The sequence below is a fragment of the Cicer arietinum genome, chromosome 2 (genome assembly GCF_000331145.2).
Source record: "Cicer arietinum cultivar CDC Frontier isolate Library 1 chromosome 2, Cicar.CDCFrontier_v2.0, whole genome shotgun sequence".
NCBI classification, from domain to species: Eukaryota; Viridiplantae; Streptophyta; class Magnoliopsida; order Fabales; family Fabaceae; genus Cicer; species Cicer arietinum.
In genome coordinates, this window is record NC_021161.2 from 2,191,999 (window position 1) to 2,214,966 (window position 22,968).

Consider the following 22,968-nt stretch of genomic DNA (forward strand, 5'->3'; position numbering starts at 1 on the left):
GAAGAATAGTGCAGCAATAATACACCTTGTCCTATTGAGAAGCAAGATTTTATAAAAGCTAAATATTGTGAATTATATTAGTATGGCTAGCATTCTTATGGTTCCTTGGCAACCTTTATTAGTACTAAAAAAGAAGCATAGTGATTTCCATACAAAAAGACCATCATACTCATTGATTAAGAATGAAAGGACTTCATCATTCAATTATAAAAGCACTCTTAATGTTCCATTTTATGAATTGCCAGGGGTATATCAAAGTTTTCATCCTCATCTTCAAATCTAAGACAATACATGTTTCTAACATACATGTTAATTTTGTTTTGATTTGCAGGCTTCTTTTGATCAATATATGGATGACAAGGTTAGAGTAGTCAGAGCAGTTTTTCCTGACAAAGGAAAAACTAAACAGCTCAATGAGGTACTTTTTAGGAAATTTTGTTAAAGTCATTATTTATTTTTAATTTCAGTTGCAAATCTTTATATTGCGGTATGTGACTGCAATTGCGAAGAAATGACAAATTGAAAAATAAAAGTTTTACATGATGATTTTTTTTTAAATTAATAATAATTTTGTAATTAATATTTGAAGAACAATTATATTGCAAGTGGAATTTAGAAGCATAATTCTCCTAGTACTCTAAGAAACTCTTGTTATTTCTCAAAATGTTTGTTGTAATTGTTTGTCTCTGTATGCAGGAAGAATGGAGAATTAATATGCCTCCAATTCAATGCTTATTCTTGAATGTTCAGCCAACAGCTGATGTCAAGTTAATATTTAAGTCTAATGGTGAAGATTATCCTCCTAACATTCCTCATCACATTAGCAAAATTCTTGAGCTTCACTTTGTAAGCACTTTTCATTAGAGAATATTTTATGATTTTGTAATTTGCTTTTGTTAATTTCTTTATGGTCATTGTAGCATTCATGTCACTCTTCCCCACTATGATTTGACAAATTTCAATATTATTGTTTATTGTTATATATTAGTCGTCCCTACATACAGTACATATTATATATTATGAGTATTATTACACAACATTATATTTATTATATCTGAGTTGGAACTTTGATTGAATCAATTTTTTAAAAAATTATTTATTTTTTGGTCAAATTTTAAATTATCGAAGTTTTTTTTTTCTCTTAAAAATCAAAGGATTAACACTAAAAAGTGAAGTTAAAGTGTGAAATGATTAAGTTTTATATCATTACGAATGAGATATATAAAATAAGTGATTCATGTACCTAATACATTAAAAATTTAGGTTGAGATGTGGTGTCAAAGTCTTATGTGAATCTGAAGTATTTAGCCTATTGTCACTTTCGAGGTAACATAGTCGTGGTTAGACTCTGTGGAGAAGCGAGAGTATATCCTAGTATGTTAAATTCTTTTATCAAAAAATTCTAATTTTGTAGTGAGGAGGTGGGTCCCATTAGTAATAATTGAAATTTTGTTCTCGCGTCTCCAACTTTCCAAAAAAAAAAAAATAGTATTTTCCAAACATTTTTTAAATTTCTTGATCTGCAAATGATTGTTAGATATAATATAGAAACATACATCTGACTTAACTTTAAAGTTTATACCTTTTCATTGGATATATTTAAATACAATTATATAAAAGTTTAATTTTTATTAAACCTTAAAGTATCTTGATTAATTTCAGATAAGGTGGGAGCTACGAGGCCTTAATGCATTTTACAATGATCCTTACCATTTTAGCTTAGATGTGAGAGGAACTATATATCCAGAAAGAAGGGGAAAACATAGCTGGCTCAAGAATCAAATGGAGATGAATATAAGCTTTATTGTTTCTCCTACAATGATTTTTGTTCCTGAACATGTTTTACAAGATGCATTAGAGTTGGTTAGAATTCCTTTCATTTCTTCCTATTTTAACACATATATATACAACTAATTAAATTTATTTAAAATAGTTAATAAATTTCAGTTAATAATGAAATGATTCAGAATAGCTGAATTTGGACTCTGACTAAAATAACTACTGATCAAATTTTATTTATCTCACAACTAAAATTTAGATTACTACGACCGATTTTTCTTAAAAATTAGAGGGTTAAAATAAAAAAATAATTTTCTTTAACTAAATATTTATTAGGTCGGTCAAAAGACAAAACCACGAAAGCAATCGTCTCAAAACTTTTAAATTAAATTTTTTTTAACTTATACAAAAAAAAGCCTCATATGATGTGATCATGTCATGATCATGAGTCCATAATCTTGTATATATTTTATTATTTTTAAAATTAAAATTAATAAAATTTTATTTTAAATTATATTGTTTCGATAAAGATTAAATTGATTGACTTATTACCGATTGAAAAAAAAAAAAAAGAAATGCTAGACAAAATGATCCATTACAATTTAAGAGATATTTCTACATTATAAGATTTCCTAATAAAATATGTCTTTTAAGTCTCGTAATGTATTAAGCTTCCCTGAGTGTGGATGACATATATGTTGATTAAATAACAGGTTTTCCAAACATTATGGAAAGAAATGAAGCATGAATTGCATGGTAGATTATTGGCAGATTATAACAATTTCAAGAGGTACAACAAATCCAACAAGAATTCACTCTAAACATAATGTTGACAACTTGGAGGATATATTTTCAGCTAATTGAATTAATGGAAAATAATGTCATACATTTTTCAACTGCAAATTAGTCCTTCTGAAATTAACTGTCACGAATTCTTTGAATAGAAAATAAAAAATATGATTCTGTTATTTCATCTCTATGTATTTTGTTTACACAGTGCTCTTAGAAATAATTATTAGATGTAGTTTTTCTATTTTCAACACCATAATTAAACTACTGTTTTAACTCCTTTTTTAAGACATTTTTTATTTTTTAAATCAGTTGTACGATTGATATAGTGACTTTTTTTTTTTTTAATTAAGTAGATTAGAAAAAGAAGAGGAGTTTATCCTTTTACAATTAATATGCAGAATATTATCAAATAAAACAGAAAATTAAGTAAAACAAAATAAATTCAAATAAAACAAAAAACTTAGGGAAAACACTACGAATATTTTTTATACCAACAAAACTCATACATAAATACGGAAAAATGAAATATTGCATATTAAAATATAAACTTTAACATATTAAATGTTTTTGTAATATTTACCTTCTTAGCTGCACTTATGCGAAGTGAATTTTTAATAGTTTGATTTTTAGTTATAACTTCTTTTATTGGGATTTTTAGTTTAACATAGAACTTACAAAGTTCTGGAGGATAAGGAAAGGAAACTTTAAAGAAATAAAATTAAATCAAGTGATTTTAATTTTATATTTTAAAAATTATTTTGTATAAGAATTTATTTAAAAATAATATAAGTTATTTTAGAATTATTATAGATTGTAAAATGATAAAATTATTATTTTTATCAAAAAAAGTATATCTCAAAAATAATGTTTTATAAGAAGCTTCTCAAAAATAACTTTATATTTTAGACATTTTAAAAAAAATAATAATTATTCATATAAAGTTGTAGCAATTACATAATATACTTCACATTTTTTCATAATAAACTATATATTTATATTAATTTATCATTTGAATCTTTATCTTTAAAATTCTTTTTTTTTTAAAGTTCATCAAACAAAAATATATAAACATTATAAAAATCATTAAATAAAAACTATAACATACGAGCAAAAATAAAGTGCTTTGTGAATGGTGGTCCTAATTGTTTTTTGTCTAGTTCAAATATCAACATCTAGCTCTTGAGATAATGAAAGAGATGCATCCCACACATGTAGACTAATTTGGATATATTTGATTAATTGGATTTATCTGATTATTTTGATATAATCTTTAAGACTTATTAAGAGTGTAAGTAACCGATAAAAATGTCAAGAAACAATCGAATAAGACGTGTCAATAAACATGTAGCGTCAAGGTTTAGTACAACTAAGATATTTTTGTTTAGGTGAATGTGCATTTTTTTTGGTATGACATGACATTTTATCATAAAATCTTTAAATGTATTAAAATTATAAAAATATCATCACAAAGTATTACTTTTATTAATAATTTTATGAAATTAAATTGATCAATCAAAAAACATATTTAATAATTAAAGTAATTAATTAACTAAAAACATATTTAAAAAGTAAACATATTAGCATAGAATTTTTATAATTTTGATATATGAAATACAGTGTCTCATGCATTTTAACCATTTTGTTTTAGTTTTATCTCTATCTTCAAAATTCGAAAGGGTGAACATGCGTGTGAATTAACAAATAATGATATAAAAGGAATAATGCAAAATTTCATAACTTTTATATTCCTTCTGTTTTGAACTATAAAATAAAAATTTGTTAAATAAAGTTATGTATTTGATACAAATTTAAATAAAAATATATTTATTTTATTTATTTTTATTCATTTTGAGTTATATTTTGAGACGGTAGATTTTACATGCTAATCGCAAATACAATGATTATAGGTGAATTTAGTCTTTAAAAAATAAACAATAGTAGTTAAAATAAAAAAGCTAAACAATAATTAATTTATTAGTGTTCTTAACTTTCTTTTTTATGGAAACAATCTTTTGTAGATTTAAAGTGTAGAATATATCGAAGTAATATAAATTTAAATTTATTAAAAATAAAAATGATAAATTTATGAATAAACTCACAATATTTAAGTTAATAACGTAAAACGACAATCTAAAACAAAAAGATATCAGGTATACAAATATGACAAGATTCACATATTCATAATATTTTTGCATTCGAATTTGTAACGTTGACGATTTCAAAGTTATTAATTGAAATCTATAATGAATTTCATTTATTCTGTCAATATGAACCAAAACTATTTAACATTGCACAAAAATCAAAAAGCTTCACATCAAAACGAAAAAAACAAAAAAAAAATATTATTTCAGACGAAATCACAAAAAGAATACTAAAGAAAAATTAAAATTGTGTAAAAATTACTTTAAGAAAAAAATAAATTTGTTGAGATGATTTTAGAGCACAAAATGGTCAAAAATCATCAATCTCTAATAGAAAAAGAAAAAAAGAATCTATAATTTATTTGAGAGATACAACCACTAGAATTTTTGGTATAAATGATTATAAATAAAAGAAAAAAAAATATTTTCACCAAATTATCCTTATTGATGTATTTTTTATCATCATAAATATAATAAATATAAAGTTAAAAATAATAATTTAAAAATAATATACATAGTATTAATTAAAAGAACAATTGAAACAATAATTCATAAAAAAAAGAAATTTGAGACAATAATTCATCACACATTAAATATGAAAATGACATTCATTTTTATAAGTATTGCCGAATTTCCAAACATATTACTAATAAAAAATTCCGCAAGTATGGAGATGCGGGGGATCGAACCCCGTGCCTCTCGCATGCAAAGCGAGCGCTCTACCATTTGAGCTACATCCCCTTTGTGACTTTTAATCTCAAGTGTGCTTAATATTGAAATGAAGTATTAGTTAAATGCATTACAAGCATAGAGCTGAATATTACTACCCTTTTCTTTTAACATGATCATGTACAACTCAAAAGATTTGGTGTAACAAAAACATTTCAAAATAATAGTCATGTTAATTTTATGTGGGAGGTTAACCCAAACACTTAAAATCATATTTTTTTTTGTAATTTTTACTTTATTTTTTGAAACTTTGATATCAATAAACATCAGAATATATATAACAATAATATATACACAATTCAATGTTATTGTTACAGAAATTGTATTGTATTATTCACAAACAATGTATAACAAAAGAAATTGTATTGTACAATTCTATTTGTACTACATCTAAGTATATATCAAACACATCCTTAATTTCTTCATATTAAGGCTAACTTTTACCTCACAACTACAAAGATTCTCTCAAGAGACAAAAAATGAAAAGCAAAAAAAAGAGAGAAAGTAAAAGATGAGATCAATTATGTGGGGGAAAAAACATTGATCCGGATTTAGATTCTCTACCACAACTCTTCTACATTTCCAAACATCTCTATCTTACGCCCGAATTGCTACATTCACGGAATCCTGCAGTCCTACAGTCAATGCATTGAAGACTGTTTGATTGAAATCAGACGGCCACATTCTCTCACCGATGTGTTCAATGCCACAGAGGCAGCTCCACAGCAGAGGATTCAATTTCGAAAAATCAACAATACCCTCTAAAGAATATTTGTGTTAAGGATGCACCTACTTGATGAATGAAACTTTTATCTCTCCATTTGGAAAGGGTCTTTCACCAATAGTCAGAGCAAGAACAAGAACCATTCTTGAAACTATGAAAACGATATCGATCTCGGACAACAATTTCTCGTCTGTATACATCAGAAGCAATCTTAATAGCAGAATGACAGTCTTGGCATATCCTCAAATTCTTGAAAATATATAAAGGAGAACCAGAAGCTGTGTTCATTAGTCCAAAACACAGTGCAAGCTTTTCACTATGAGTGAACAACACTTGTTCTACCTCCTCCAATGCCTCGCTATAATCATCCCTATTGGAACAACCAAACAAAACCTGACAACTTGTATTAGGAACATATCCACCAAACCTCAATCTACAAATCATCTCATCTAACTTCATGTAAATCTCTGAAGTTCTAGTGTGTGACTTATCCCCTGCAATGAACTGATGAAGTTGGCCATCGGCATATATCGAACTCATTCCCGGCGCTTTTTTGATGCCCTTTTTCTTAAGAACCTTCCTAAGGGAATTCGCCTTGTCTACTTTTCCGGACAAAGCATACATGTTCGAAAGCACGATGTGATATTCGGTGTTGAAGGGATCCATCTCAACTAACTCTCTCATAATCTTTTCCCCTAGCTTCAACTTACCATGTGCATAACAAGAACCAAGAAGGGACCCTAAAACAACCTCATTTGGAGGAATCGGCATCTTCTTCACAAAAAACTCAGCTTCTTCTAAACGTCCAGCTCGACCGAGAAGATCAACCATGCAAGCATAATGCTCTATTTCTGGCTTAATCCCATAAACAGACTCAAGATCATGAAAGTATTCCCAACCCTTTTCAACTAAACCTGAATGGCTACAAGCACTTAACAAAGCCATAAAAGTCACACCATCAGGTCTCACTTCTTCCACCATGGAAGGAAACATATCCACCACAGCTTTCCCCATCCCATGCATAGCCAACCCACCAAGCATGGCATTCCAAGCCACCACATTCCTCCTCCACATGTGCCTAAACACCATCAATGAAGCACTTATCCTACCACATTTTGCATACATATCAACCAAACTAGTCCCAACCATAACACCAAAATCCAACCCCATTTCTTTAACAGCATAACCATGAACCCACCTACCCAAACAAACATCACCAGATTGAGAACAAGCTGACAAAACAGAACACAATGTAACACAATTCAAAACAAACCCACACCCAAAAACCATTTCTTTCAAAAGGCAAAAAGCTTCTTTTGTAAATCCATTCCCAACATAACCAACAATCATAACAGTCCAAGCAACCTCATTCCTCTCAGGCATTTCATCAAACACTACCCTCCCACTCTCCAAACCTTCCCATTTCACTAAACCTTCCAAAACAATAGTCCAAGACACAACACTAGGAACTTCAATCTCTTCAAACACCTTTTTAGCGTCACCCAGAAGCCCAAACTTGACATACACATTCATCAAAGCATTACACACTTTAACAAACTTCTCAAACCCGAATTTCACTACACACACATGCATTTGAGGACCAAGATTAAGGTCCCCATGTCTTGCACAAGCATTGAGGGAACAAACCATGGCGACCCCATCAAGAGGAAGACACAATTGACGCATTTGGACAAAGAGTTTGAGGGATTCGAAGGGGGGAGAGCAACGGATGAGGGTGGTGTAGTCTACGGAGTCTTTGTGTGAGTGGGGAATTTCGTCGAACAGTTTACGGGCGTGAGAAGGGAGAGAGCATGAAGCGTATAGATGGAGGACGGCGTTACGGAGGAAGAGGTTTGGGGAAGAAATGAGGCCGGTGACAGTTACGGCGGCGTGGAGTTGTTTGCCGGGACGGAGAGCGGTGGCGCGTGCGCATTGTCGGAGAAGAGAGCGGAAATGAAGAGCGAGTGATGATAAGGTAGCAGTTCGTAAAATTGTTGTGTTTGACTGTGACCATCTCATTTAGGTGAAAAATGATTTGGTCTTCGTAGGTTTTGACTTTGATAGGTGGCTTTCCATGTCATCCAATTGCGTGCTGTATCTTTTGGAGGAAGTGCTTCACAATATATAGCCTTCCAAGGACGCTTCAAAATTATCCACATGTTTTTGAGAACCAGAAGTTCATATTCTTTTTCGTTTTTACAGTTGAAATGATAAATCGATTAGTGTTAGTTTGAGTGTGGACAGATTTAATTTTGAAAGACGCTATCTTTTTTATTAGAATGGAGAATAAAAATGACTTTCAACTTATATGTTTATGAGTCGTTTCTAATTATCGAAATTTTGAACTATTTTCAAATATCATTTTATAAAAAATCACTAAAATTTATCTCTTTTGGTTATTAAAATTTATTTTTAAATACTAATTTCTGAAATTATATATCAAGAGAATGTTCCTTACTTCTTTCAAAAGTACTCTTATTGATATTTCAACTATCCTATACTATTACTATTTAGACCTAACTCCTATTATAATAAGAGGTATTTTAGTCAAATAAATTTATTTTACTTCAAAAATAAATGTAACTAAAAATTTTCTTAAAATGTCTTTATTACTCTTAACGACACCTTAATATATTTCTATGGAAATTAACATAGCGATATATAAGATAGATCGAGAGTGAGATAAAATAATATTCAATTAACATGTTATAACCCTTTTTTATTAAGTGAAAGAAGTCAAGTAGAGGAAGTAGAGTTTAGCAATGAATGAACCACCAAAAAAAAATCTAGCAATGAATGAGTATGAATCATGTCCAATATTCAGAAGAAATAGAGAACTTGATTACTAATAATTTTAGATGTAACATTAAAAGTACACATTTCAAGAACTTGTGATGTAATCCTGTCAAAAAAACAAAATAACTTGTGATATAATAAAAAATGTATATACTAGAAACCATAGTATATAAATCCTTCAGTGTCTTTTAAAAAAATGGAGGATTCCTGCTCCAGATGAGCATGGTTAACTTTTATATTGCAAAGAAGGAACAAGTCTTATCTATCCAAAATAAAAACAGCTTAAAGAATTTTGGTTTCATAATTAAAATCAAAGAACAACCGGTCAAAAGAATACAAATTTCATACATTACAAAACCCGGGCATAAGACACATGTCTATATTGTCACTTGAAAGAAGCCAACAGTAACAAGTTAGCTTGCAGCACTGCACAATGCAACATCTTTTTCTGCTCACTCACAAATCGAATTAAGAAAAAGAAAAAGGAGAAACAAAATAAATCATTGTATCTTATGTTATGTATGAACCATTACGAGAACATGTAGGCCTTTATCTATTTAGAAAGTTTGAAGTATAGGATCATGATGATAGCGACAACCAGGACGAGCACAATGCAGCCTATGATCCACTTGTTCTTGTTCATCCTTCTTGACATGTTTGACAAAATTTTCTTGCTCTTGCCTATGTTATCATCCACTCCATGAAGCTGCATGCAGGCATATAACCATAAGTAAATCAAAGGGATACTTACAAATCTATGATTCATAGAAAAAAACAGTTAACACTGTTGCTTAAAGTTTAAAAACAATGTGAATTAATATTAGTCATGATCCAGAAAATTAGTTAAAGGAAATGCAGATGCAGATGCAGAAAATTGAGAGATATAGATACAGAACCAACAACTGCTACTAGATAGTTGGCATAGTTACATTCAAAAATTAAAAAAAAGAAGTTCAAGAGAAATTTCCAGCATAACTCAGTATAAGACAGTATGCTTACTGAAATGACTGTACAGGAAATCAAGCATGTACTAGTAGATCCAAACAAATATAAAAAAGATTACCGTGTTATGCGCATGCAATAGAGATTGTCGCTGTGAATGCAAATCTTGGAGAATAGAAACACCTAGCTCTTCGGTTTCCAACATTGTTCTCCTACTTTCCTTAACTCTTTCACCAGTCTTGTTCAACCTTTCAGTTGATGTCATTAATCTTGTTCTCTGATCAGCTGATGCCTAATGTAATCACAAGAAAGGAGGTCATCAGATTGTTTCCTCATCGTATTTTCACAGCAAAATAAATCATGTATGGGAGCATCAAAAGAGAATGTTAGAAAATGAATCATACCGTCATAGCATCTGCCATGCCAGATTCCAACAACTCATCCCTTGCAGAAGGATTCAAATTACCAGATACAATTTTCTTAACTTCGGTTTTAAGGTTGTTTAGATCTGATTTATACTCCCGCAACTTAGCAAGAAGCATAGCCTTGATATTTGGCTGCAAACTTCTTGCCTCAAGGTCCATTTTTCGAATCTACAAAATCATTAAAACAATTCTACTGAAATCTCAGTCTGAGAAAAAATAAAGCCAGCTTTCTAAAGCTGTGAAAATAAGTACCAAAGCTTCCGCTTCATCAATGCCAGCCTTTATTTCAGAAACTTTTTGCTTCTTTTGCTCTGCAGATCAAACAGAAAATAAAACATTATAATTATATATTATTTGAAGAAAAAATATATAAGAATTAAGACAATATTTCATGAATATGTTAAAATATAAAGGGATTTCTAGTAAGTCACCCTTGCCATGTAAAATGCTATTAGAATTCACGTTATGATGAACACATTAGAATGCTTCCACTACCCAATCAATTGGCAAAAAGAACAAAAACAAGGAGGGTCATCAACCATGATTGGGCAGGGGATAATTTCAGGGGAGTCTACAGTTTTAACTCCCAATTAAATCTTACAACTTGAAGAAACAAACACCATAGCAATTCCAAGGTCTGACACATCAGTAAGAACCAATACCATAAGACAATACCTCTCCCAAATTTATAAAAAAGTTTTAGGCATATGCTTCGGTCTAATAATATATTAGATAAACACTTCACATGAATTGTGAAATCATGCCAAAAGAGTCTAATCACCCAATATAGGCAATTTGGTTATGTTTGAAGTATATAGAAATCATCTAGTAAACAATCCTAGGATATCAACATGTTAACATGTTGAATGAATGAGATTGTTAAAGGGATTAGAAAGATCGTCAAAGAGATATTAGGAAAATCATCAAGGGGTATTAATTCAAAGGTAAAGATTCTTGGTGGTGTGGAATGACAACATGCAAGAAATTAATAAGATATATTATATAACAAGGATCTTGTGTAAAAATGAGGAAAATTGGAATATATACAAGGTTGCGGAAGGAGTAATATGAGCTACAGCTTTTATTTCCAAAAGGCGACCTCTGTTGCTGTTGGAGTGTTGAACGATTTTCAATTTCAAGTAATGGTCCTTCGTGAACCATCTATGAAAGACGTGTCCCGGTGTTTGACAGCGACACGGCACAAACAACAATTAATTCATTTTTTCAAATTATTACTGATATCAACCTATCATATCCGATGTGGACATGTCAGTATCCGTTCTTCATAGGTCCTAAGTAGAATTTGCTTATTCTATACTTATAACAAAATTGAATGACATTATTCAATCAAATACAAAAAAATAATTATAATTATAATCAGAAATCCCGAAGCATCAATCACGTAACAAGACTAACTGAAAAAGGAAAGTAACAAAAACGTACCTCCATTAAGAGCACTAGCCGCAGTGCACTTTTTTGATAAATTAGCAGAAAGTTCACAGTATTGGCGTTCGTATCCCTCGAACACGTTGCTCATTGTTCACAATTTTCACTCCTTCTGTTCAACTCACAATCAACAAAAAAATAATAAAATCAAAAACAAAAAAACTAAACTTCTAGAGAATTTAAAGAATCGGAATTGGAACCTAGCGATCTATACTCACTGAATCAGAAACCGAAACCCTAATTCGATCAACGCAACATGGAAACATAAAAGTTGGGAAATGATAACGATGTAAACATTTGAGAAGTAAAGCGTAAGAGTAAGAGAGACACAGAGAGAGAGAGATCGAAACCTAGATGCGTACGTGCGGTGGTCGGAAATCAGAGATGACTTCGGACGTTAAAGAAACCGCGGGAAATTTGACCGGAGAGTGGTTCCGAAGGTTCGAAAAGGAGGAGTTGATGTGTGTGGATGCGTTTTGTTTGTATTAAATGATCAAAACGACAATCGGGGTGAATTAGTGAACGACGAAACAAAATGTTAAGCAAGGATTAAAAGTATATTAATTGGGATTAATACTTTTAATCTACTGCGTGAAAATGAAATTGTGGGGGTATGACTAAGAGGCTTTCATGACTTTTTCTTTCTTAAGATGGTTAGCTATTATTTTAATCTAAAAAATAAAATATAAAAAATATACAGTGCTGCTTTACAAAATGAATCATTAAAATATTAGTCAACTTAACATAGTGTACTAATGGTTGTGAATTATTTTAATAATAAATTATTTATTTTAAAGATTTTTATGACCGTAAATTATATTTTTTATAAATTATTTTAATAATTTAATGATTAATTTTAAATTTTTTAATAAATTAAATATTAAAACGACATCATCTTATTTTTTTAACATATTAAAATGATGGTTTATTCGAGCTGAAAATAATAAACATATTCTAGTAGTGTGAAATAAGTGAGACATATAATTTACGTCTGTCGTGTCTCAAAAGTATACCATACAGGCAAATGATATTTTTTATTTTATTTTAAATTGTCAATTAAATTAATTCATAAATTTTGTAAATTAATAAATACGTTTACGAAATTATAAAATAGAAATCAAAATAGTTTATATTTAAATTTTTATCGTTAGATATTACAATGTAATATGTTGATTGAATATTTGATCCCTCCATATTAATCATATATCAATATTATCATGCTGACTAATTTTTCTATGAAATTTAAATATTTTATGGACTACTTCGTTTATAATTAGTCGATGTATAATTACTTATAAATTTATCTATAAGATTATTAAATATCATTGACATACTTGTCTCCAACAAGATGATATAATGTCGGATCAACGTGAATAAGTTATATATTTAATTACAGTATTCCATCAAAATATCTAACGACAAAAATTTATACGAGACTATTTTAATTGATATTTTATAATATTAGAAATATATTTACTAATTCACAACATTTATAGACTAATTTATTAGATTCTTAACATTAACATTTTAGAGAATAATTCGCATATTCACTGTATCCCGTTTGGTATCTTATTGAACAAAAAGGGTGATATTGTTCCTCCATCGATCAATAATTTAGATTTTTGGGAAGTAGAATGGTCATCCAAAAAGAAGGGTTTCTTTTTTTTCAAATGAACGATTTGAAGACCTATTGATTCTAACAATGGATTCCCGAGTGGATCATTTGGACGTTTCAATTCAGAGATGTGGATCTCGGACCTATGAACCGGGATACTCCCAAAACTCACAAAGAAAAAACGAAGTGAGTTTACGTAATAATTGAAGTCATTATGTTGAAATGACTTTTATACACTTTCTATATTTAAACAAAATGCATTTTTTTTCATTTATATAAATGAGTGTGAAATATTTAAAGTCAAGTTTTTTATTTTTTGACTAAATTTAACTTTGATGCTATACTTAGAAAAACTTTGAAATTTTAAATATCAAATAAGTTCTTAGTAGTCATTTTTTTCTTCTTTCTTTTTTAATAAGAAATTGGGGAAGTTTGAATAATTATTTGAACATATATAAGATTCGAAACATAATTTCATATTAATTCTCACAAGTTAGGCCACTCGTAACCATCTTATATGTTCTCTCCACTGACTTTTTTTTTTGAGGTCCAATGACGTTGTTAGTAACCATTGGAGTGAAATAAATTTTGATTTAATTTTCTTATTTTAAAATGTAAAGTCAACACGTATATAAAATACTCCAGTAATTTAGATAGAGTAAATTATTATTTTAATTATTAAATTAATTAATTCCTTCAAAATTTTAATCAGTTATAATGAATTTACATAACGAAATAGAGATCAATAGAAGATCTAATAAAAATTTATGAAATATGTTCTAACTTATCATGTCCTAAATTATGTATCACCTCCACATTTTTTATTTATATTAGTTAGATGATTTACAGACTAAATTGATTAACGGTTTTCAATTTTGAGATAAATTTATCATCTTGTAAATTTGAGAACTAATTATCCAACTTTTGTACTTTTAAAAACTAATATAACCATTTATTATACATAAAAGAAACCTACATAATTTTAGGTGGATTAATGATAAGATAGATAAAAATAGTATAATTAATTTATTTTGTCATTCTTGATTTCAAAAATGTGTCTTTAAGATATTTGTTTGCATTAACTATTTTTATCTATAATTTTATTATATGAGAATTTAGACCATTTATCTAAAGAAACTTTTTTCTTAGAAATCTGTTCATTCAATTTTAGAAAACTTAAAAAATACTTTTTTCAATACAAAATTTCTATTTATAGGTTCGTTAATAAAAGAAAAAAGAATAATAATCATAATTAAAAAATATTAACATCATGTTATGAAAAAGTTTGTATTAAGCAAGACGATAAAAAGTTAAATATAAGATTTTCTAAAAATGATTAACAAAAATGCCGTTAAAGTCAGGAAAAAGAAAAGGAGTAATTATGATAATTAAAAAATGATAATGAACATGGAAGCATTAAATTTATTTATTGGATGAAATGAGATAATAATAAAAATTGAAAAATAGAGATATTAAAAAGCCACCACGTGTAGCTTGCTTTTCATTTCATCATTGACACCAAACAACACACGATTTTGTTTGTTTCTTTCTTGAACTCAATCCAAATAACTCACTCTAACTTCTCTCTTTTGCTTCTTCATAACAATAATCAGGTATTTTCTTTCTCTAAACTCTTCCTTTTCTACAACTATACTATAATTTTGCATAATTAGATGTTAATATCAATATCATATTTATTTAATTCAGTTATTGTGAAAACTAAAATAGCAAATCTTCATGCTCCATTTCTTAAACACTTGTGTGGTGGCTTAACTAATAAATTTTTTTTATGAGTTTGTATTGATGTATGGTAATTTGATTGCATTCTCTAGACCCTTAGGTTTGATTGTGTGGAGAGTTCAATAACCAAGTTTTTTATAACTGTAAAGACAAAAAGCATGCCATGCCTCTTGATCATGAATAAATTTGAACTGAAAAATGAAGGAAGAAAATACACCCTAGATTGGAACTTCTCCACTTATCCCGAAGGTGTATCACAGTGGTATGAATTAGGATGTTGACACTGAAAGAGTATTGAGAAGGAGGTTCTGGTTTCAATTTCTAACGAATTTCACTTTTCCTAACAAACTAACCACTAATATTCGCCTTTAAAAATAAATCTTCATCGTTAAGATTTTGATGTGTAGTGGAACTTGTTTATAAGAAAAATGATGAGTGTGACTTATATTCACTGATAAATGGGCAAATGTTTGAGTGGAGTAGAGCAAGCATAGGCACAATTGGCCAAACTTGGCGATCAATCGTTAGTGTTTTTGTGTGCGTTAATTTATCAGTTTCCTTAGATTCGAATTTTCTGTTCTAACAAAAGACAATGCAAACACCAATAAACTAAAGAAGAAATATACGCAACCGCAGTCTCCTCTGGGAAAATCATTTGGGAGGACTCAAGTTGGAATCTTAGCTGAAACAATATTTGGCCAAACTTTATTTACCTCTTATCGAACACTGGATTACTTGAGTCTCTTTTCTCTGGGAACCGAAAGGTTAAGACAAAAAAAAACCCGGTAGTCTCCCTATACTTCATCAAGAATCATCACCTAGATTTAACATACCCAAGTAAAGTAAAGAAGTATTCCCTTAGGTCTGAATTCTAAAAAGGCTGAACCGTATGTGTTCACTTCATGCTTATGAACTCACTTATATTACCAAGTGCTAAAGTGAGGACCTTGCTCTTTGATTGTTGGTTGGTGGCTGGATGATAAAATTGCCTGAAGTTTGCATATCATATATCTTAAATATAAGGATCTTAATAAGTATTAATAGTATACTATTTATGCAGGTTCAGCAATTAAGGAATTCATTTTATTCGATTTCAGGCCTACATTTCTATTATTGGGTGGAAAGAGTTGAACGGGTGGTTTCGATCTAGATTTCAATAATGATTCTTTCTGCTCTTTTAACTTCTGTTGCAATTAATCTTGGTCTCTGTCTTCTATTTTTCACACTATACTCTATATTGAGAAAACAACCTGGTAATATCACGGTATATGTACCACGACTAGTTGCCGAAGGAAAAGTTAAAGAGGGCGGTCATTTTAACTTGGAACGCTTGTTACCTACTGCTGGTTGGGTGAGAAAGGCTTGGGAGCCTACCGAGGAAGAGTTTCTATTGAATTGTGGCTTAGATGCCTTTGTCTTCATGCGCATATTTGTCTTTAGGTGATGTAAAATATTTGATTTGTTCTAAGTTCTAAAAGATGAACCATGTCATCTTTTTACTAATAAATCCCTTTCGATCATTTTGTGGTATCACACAGCTTAAAAGTATTTACTTTTGGTGGAATTATCGGAATGTTCGTTCTTTTTCCAATTAATTATATGGGGAGTCAGCTTAGTGATGATTCGGATTTTCAACACAAGTCTTTGGACTCATTCAGTGTCTCTAATGTTAACAACGGTTCAAACAGGTGAATATTATGGATCAAAATAGTACTGTTAATTCTTGAGTATTATTCATTCATGGTGAAGAACAATACATTCATATATAAATGAAATATTTATACATAGGTACTATTTTGACATCAAACTCATAAAGTTTATTTTCTTAAATTTATGACCTGGTTTTATATATGAAGATTATATTTTAGGAGTATTAACCAAACATATCGCAAGTGTTGGTAATATTAGGATTTTCTGTGTTTGCATTCAATCAAGCTTATCTAGCCTTCTGCATACAAAATTTAGGCCCTGTTTGGATGAACAATTTAATTAAGTGCTTATCATATAAGTGTTTATGTATTAGCTATTCTATACCAAAAGATAAAATAAAGTCTAATTGTTTCATATAAGCTGTTTTCATAAGCTATTTTGGAGAGCTTATGGAAATGAAAGATGTGTTTCATGATTGTGTTTGAACTTTGTTGCTTTCCGCTTAGTTATAACATGGAAATTCTGATACCTAGATTTGGCCTTTATCAAGGTTATGGATCCATTTTTCTGCTGCGTATGTTTTCACTGGAGTTGTTTGCTATCTTCTTTATTGTGTAAGTTTTACTGCTCAAGTTTGCCTTGTAAACACTGTCATATTTTTTTTCTTATTTATACCTTTAGTGATTTTTTCTTTAATTTCAATCCCTTTCACAGGAGTATCTGTACATTTCGTCAAAAAGAATTGCTTGCTTTTATTCATCCGAGCCACAGCCTCATCAGTTTACCTTGTTAGTCCGCGGTATTCCTATTCCACCTGGAAGCACTTGTACCGATGCTGTTGAGCGTTTTTTCTCAGAGTATCACCCTTCTACATATCTTTCACATTCAGTGGTCCGTCGAAGCAACAAACTTCATAATCTTATTGTAAGTGGTTTTCACAGCTCCAATCTTTTCGGTCTTTTTCCTTGAAAGTTGTTTAATATATTAAGAGGGAAAAAATATAGTGATTGAGATTGACAGAATATGTATGTTTCGCCATGAATATGAAGTTCTTCTTAGAAATTTATATTTTGTACATAATTTCAATTCTTTTTTCTAATATTACTTATGTCAAAATTACTATTGAAGTTTATTCTTTGAAGACTGATGCAGATAAATTGTACAAAAGGCTTACCAATCTGAAACAAAAAAATGATGCGCCAAAAAAGCAGACGCGTGAAGGGTGTTTGGGACTTTTTGGGCCTAAAGTTGATATTTTAGATCACTATGAAAGGAGACTGGAAAATATAGAAGATAATGTGAGAAAGGAACAGTCCTCAGTAGCATCAAAGGTAACTATAATGTCTATACATTATTAACCTACAATACCCAAATTATATAGCTACTAATTTTCTCCTTATATTATAAGTTGGTCACTAGATTTAGCTTTTGAAAATTTGTCTGCATGGGTACTCTTTCCTACAACAGATGTATTTTTCATATGAGTTTCATTTTATATAGTGTCAGTGTAAAAAGTTGTACACTATCAACCAATCACAACCAAATCATAATGTATGACTTTAGAAGTTATTATGATTAAAGTGTAATGTTATAAGATCTTACTGTTTTGATTGATTGACAATGTAAAATATTTTTACATTGATGATGTATATGAGTTAAATCCTTTTTGTAGTGTTTAAGTTTCTTTCACCGATGGTGTAAAGAGTTTTAAACCGTCAACAAGTCACAATCCTTCACATGTGACTTTTGATGTAGTTATTATGATTAACATCAAATATTTATAAAGATCTCACAAGTATGATTGATTATCAGTGTAAAAAATCTTTACGGTGTATATTAATCTTTTTTGTAGAGCTTAATTTTGTGTGTACAAAGTTTAATTGTTATGATGAAGTCTAATTCATCCACTTGTTTTGTACTCAATTTAAACTTAAAGGAAGTTCCTGCTGCATTTGTCTCATTTAAAACCCGATTTGGTGCTGCAATAGCTTTAAACATTCAAGAAGGTGTCAATCCGACCGAGTGGATTACTGAGGAAGCTCCTGAACCTCATGATGTGTACTGGCCTTTCTTTACAGTTTCATTCCTTAAAAGATGGATCAGCAAGCTGGTGGTTTTTGTTGCATATACTTCTCTTACAATTCTGTTTTTAATCCCGGTTGCAATAGTACAAGGTCTGACACATCTTGATCAGTTGGAAACTTTGTTCCCATTTTTGAAAGGAATCCTAAGATTGTAAGTGGGAAACCTTACCTGAATTTTTATCTTTCTCTATGAGAATATGAATCAGAGTCTTATCATAATCATAAATGTTATTTGAACATCAATTTGAGACAACGGAATACGATATTTTTTTATAATGGTCAACGTAGTTCACACACATGGTTAACCATTAAGCGAAATTAACTAACCACGAATTTGAACATTATTGACGATGACTTTAGGTGTTCCAACTACATGTAGATTTGAACACTTCAAAATCAAGGTTAATTACGTTTAAATTTGTGGTTAATAGAATTCGATAGATGATTAATAAATTTCAACACCTGATATATCTATTAACCAAATCTAACTTTTCATTAACCATGCGGGTGAACTGCGTTAACCATATAAAAATTTGTCATCTCATGGTTAATGAAAAGTTAGATTTACATTTTTTACCTTTCATCTCTGTTAGTAAAGCTTTCATGACATCAATTCATGATTTCCTTCCTTGTTTACAGGTCAGTTGTGAGCCAAGTTATAACAGGATACCTTCCAAGTTTGATTCTTCAGTTGTTTCTATCCTTCATTCCACCTACTATGATTATGCTTTCATCTTTGCAAGGATACATTTCAAGGAGTCAAATACAAAAAAGTGCATGTACTAAAGTATTATTGTTTACCATATGGAACATTTTCTTTGCAAATGTACTATCAGGGTCAGCTCTCTATCGAGTCAACGTCTTTTTTGAGCCAAAAAGCATCCCTAGAGTACTAGCTGAAGCTGTACCATCACAGGTGAGAATGATTCATCTTCTAAAGTTTCTATATCACAAAGGTCTCCAATATTTTGTATAAGGAGATGCTTTTGTTTCTTAGTTTTATTTCATATTTCATTTTTGCATATGCCTATGAATTTTATCTATTAATTGTATAGAATAGGGGAGGATCTTTGTAGCAGATGAAGCGTTTTTAGCTTAGTTTGCGATTTTGATGGTTGAGTGCAGCCATTTTGTATAAGAGATGCAAATCTGTAGTTTATATCCACTTCGCGAGAAGCTTGGTTCCCTTAGGTTTTTGGATTTGAGTATTGTGAATAGAAAAAATAGACATTAGGAGAATTATAAAGACCGGATAGACCACTATAGCATCAGAACTCTTTCGATTATGGTGACATGGCAAAAGAATGGATTTTCATTGGATGTTAGTGTAACAATGCATATCCTTTAAATCTTTTTATTTATTTATTATTTATAACATATTGTATGTATTTGGTGCAGGCATCATTCTTCATAGCATATGTTGTGACATCTGGATGGACCACTATAGCATCAGAACTCTTACGATTAACGACACTTATTTCCAATTTTATAAGTAGAACATTTTGTAGAAACGGCGACGATGATTTTGAGCCCCCATCAATTCCTTATCACAGTGAAATTCCAAGGATTCGTCTTTTTGGTCTTCTTGGTGTGACATACTTCCTTCTTGCTCCACTCATACTGCCATTTCTCTTGATATACTTTTGTTTGGGATACATCATTTTCCGCAACCAGGTTCGCAATTTTTTTACCTGTTCTCCTGCATTTGAATTCCTTTTTCTGTTGTATAATATGCATTGTATGATGTATTTCTATGACATATAGCGAGGAGATTTATCAATAGGTTTGTCATGAATGATCTCATTTAATTAGATAAAATTGTTGAGTACGACTCTGCTATTGGAGATGTAAGCATAATTAGCCGAATTATGTGATCAATCTTTATGCTCTCGTATGTGTTTATTTATATATTTTATTTGGAGTTCAGGTTAGCAGTTCTAACAAACCTCCCCACATAAAATGAGATAGAAAAAATATGGGTTATTTTGACATGTGATGCTTATAGGTTCATCTAAACCAAATTAGTTAATTTTGTATTTTTAGTTCTCTCTGATATTTTTATCTGAGTAATGAAATCAGTTCATGGCTTGAATAAATGGTTGATATTAGTTGTTTTGTATACCTTAAAATTTCTAGGTTTAAATATATTTTAGTCCCTATAATTATATTATTTCTAAGTTTAAATATTATTCTAGGTTTAGTTATAGCATTTTTTTGTTTTAGTTATTGTAAGTTTTTTTTTTTGGATTAGTTCCTGCAAATTAAAAAACTGTTGCTTTTACTGAGCCACATATACAGTTAGGAACTAAAAGCAACAATTTTTAAATTTGCAGGGACCGAAACCAAAAATGCTATAACTACATGGATTAGTTAGACCAAATTTCTAATGTATCTTAAACATCTCTTTTTTTTTTTTACAGTTTTTGAAAGTTTATGTGCCAAAGTTTGAGACTGGAGGAGAATTTTGGCCTACAGTGCACAACTCCACAATATTTTCATTGGTATTAATGCATGTAATAGCCATTGGAATATTTGGTTTGAAGAATCTTCCTCTAGCAGCAGGATTGACTCTTCCTCTTCCAATTCTTACACTTCTATTCAATGAGTATTGCCAGAAACGGTTCCTCCCAATTTTCAAGCATTTTCCACTTGAGGTACCTTAATGGTTTATGAATAATGATGAAATACATTCACTTTAAAGAGCTCTTGTTACTGCTGACTTTATCTGGTCTCAATTATAAACAGAACTACTTAACTTCACGCTAATTAACAACAATTGGCTAAATTACATTTTCGATACTTAAATTATTTTTAAGTTTCACTTTGGTCTCCAAGTTTTTTCCATTCCATTTTGTTCCCTTTAAGTTACAAACATTATACAATTTGTTCAATTGAGTTTCTTTTGTTCCACTTTTGTCCTTAAATTACAAACGTTACAGATTTTAGTCTTCTGTCAGTTTTCGTTTGAGTCCTTCAAATATTTCTTTCTTTTTCTTCTTTCTGAGTCAGGCTCCAAATCACCAAAACGTAATGCCAACATAAGAATCATTTGACATTCTCAAATTGAAAGCTAAATAAAGGACTAAGTGACTGATGTTTGTAAGTTAAGAAAACGAAAAGACTTAAGAGACCAAAGCTTCTATCATTTGTATCTTAAGGACCAAAATGAAACTTAAATAATTTGAAACCAAAAGTATAATTTAGCCTTAAGTATTTTAGTTACATGCAATTAATTTTCTTAGTAGTTAATTCATGTCATAGTATAATAAAAAAATAACTGTATTCTCCAAATTGTGTTATTAGCAAATAAAATCTATATTAACTAGGGCATCAATGACATCATTAAATATTATATCTTACCTTATGCAGTGTTTGATTAAGAAGGACAGAGCAGAGCAAAATGAGCATAATATGTCTGAATTTTATGATAAGATGGCGAATGCATATAATGATCCAGCTCTAATGCCAATTAAATATTCAGAAAGGTCTGATAGTCAAAGAACTCCACTGCTTCATAGTTCTCAAGTTTAGTTCATATTATGGTTGCAACTAAGCAAGTGCAATCTTCCTTCAGTTTGATTTCCTGTCACATTTATTTGATTTGTTCTTGGCAATGTGTTGTTGTAAAGTGTTTGGTTGAGATTTTATGATGTAATTAGTGTGGAATGGAAACATGGAAAATGCATGGCCTTCTCTTTTGGCATTCAGTGAAAAGAAAGATAATATCTTATTAAATCCCAAATAAGTAGTTCGGTCGGTGAGTTAAATGAAAAAAAGAGTTGTAACTAGGAGCTACAAGGTAAGAACCATAAAAACTTTAACATATGTTGGTCTGTTTGAATTGATTTATTTGAATTTGTCTACTGACATAAGTATTTTTGAAACTAATTAAAAGTTTATCAAAATAGTGTATGACATGTTCATATTTTATCTTTTGTTGTAGAAACAGTTTATACGTAAACATTAATTTATATGATAGATTCTTATACTATATAAGCGCTTAATTAAATTGCTTATTCAAATAAAGCGATAACATTAAACTTACTAATGTTTATAACATCTGATTAAGTTTGTAATGAGGAGTTATGAAAGGAGCTGATAAAAG

At 29.9% G+C, this 22,968-nt stretch overlaps 4 protein-coding genes and 1 non-coding gene across 6 annotated transcripts; 2 read left to right on the forward strand and 3 right to left on the reverse strand.

Annotated features, from left to right (window-relative positions):
* LOC101496038 (uncharacterized) lies at nucleotides 1–2,752 on the forward strand. The gene is made up of 5 exons (XM_004489363.4): nucleotides 1–247; nucleotides 332–418; nucleotides 697–846; nucleotides 1,663–1,863; nucleotides 2,493–2,752. Exons 1-5 carry the CDS (start codon nucleotides 83–85, stop codon nucleotides 2,598–2,600), a joined length of 711 nt encoding a protein of 236 aa, XP_004489420.1. The 5' UTR covers nucleotides 1–82; the 3' UTR covers nucleotides 2,601–2,752.
* A 2,628-nt stretch (nucleotides 2,753–5,380) lies between these two features.
* On the reverse strand, nucleotides 5,381–5,453 carry TRNAA-UGC (transfer RNA alanine (anticodon UGC)). The gene has a single exon. It is a non-coding gene; the product is annotated as a tRNA-Ala (tRNA).
* Nucleotides 5,454–6,129: 676 nt separating this feature from the next.
* On the reverse strand, nucleotides 6,130–8,327 carry LOC101496373 (pentatricopeptide repeat-containing protein At5g15340, mitochondrial). The gene has a single exon (XM_004489364.4). It carries the CDS (start codon nucleotides 8,182–8,184, stop codon nucleotides 6,277–6,279), a length of 1,908 nt encoding a protein of 635 aa, XP_004489421.1. The 5' UTR covers nucleotides 8,185–8,327; the 3' UTR covers nucleotides 6,130–6,276.
* Nucleotides 8,328–9,286: 959 nt separating this feature from the next.
* On the reverse strand, nucleotides 9,287–12,266 carry LOC101496701 (vesicle transport v-SNARE 13). 2 transcript variants are annotated; one of them, XM_004489365.4, is made up of 6 exons: nucleotides 12,125–12,266; nucleotides 11,772–11,886; nucleotides 10,581–10,639; nucleotides 10,308–10,496; nucleotides 10,025–10,195; nucleotides 9,287–9,667 (listed from the first exon to the last, which is right to left on the reverse strand). In XM_004489365.4, the coding sequence occupies exons 2-6, from the start codon at nucleotides 11,863–11,865 to the stop codon at nucleotides 9,515–9,517; spliced, it is 666 nt and encodes a 221-aa protein (XP_004489422.1). In that variant the 5' UTR covers nucleotides 11,866–11,886; nucleotides 12,125–12,266; the 3' UTR covers nucleotides 9,287–9,514. The 2 variants fall into 2 exon arrangements, with proteins under 2 accessions (XP_004489422.1, XP_012568078.1); XM_012712624.3 differs by having other exon boundaries at nucleotides 11,772–11,894; nucleotides 12,125–12,265.
* A 2,609-nt stretch (nucleotides 12,267–14,875) lies between these two features.
* Nucleotides 14,876–22,708, forward strand: LOC101497011 (CSC1-like protein HYP1). The gene is made up of 11 exons (XM_004489366.4): nucleotides 14,876–15,002; nucleotides 16,190–16,569; nucleotides 16,668–16,817; nucleotides 17,330–17,393; nucleotides 17,494–17,703; nucleotides 17,922–18,110; nucleotides 18,716–19,014; nucleotides 19,503–19,779; nucleotides 20,262–20,537; nucleotides 21,284–21,517; nucleotides 22,233–22,708. The coding sequence occupies exons 2-11, from the start codon at nucleotides 16,289–16,291 to the stop codon at nucleotides 22,392–22,394; spliced, it is 2,142 nt and encodes a 713-aa protein (XP_004489423.1). The 5' UTR covers nucleotides 14,876–15,002; nucleotides 16,190–16,288; the 3' UTR covers nucleotides 22,395–22,708.
* The last annotated feature ends 260 nt before the right edge of the window (nucleotides 22,709–22,968 follow it).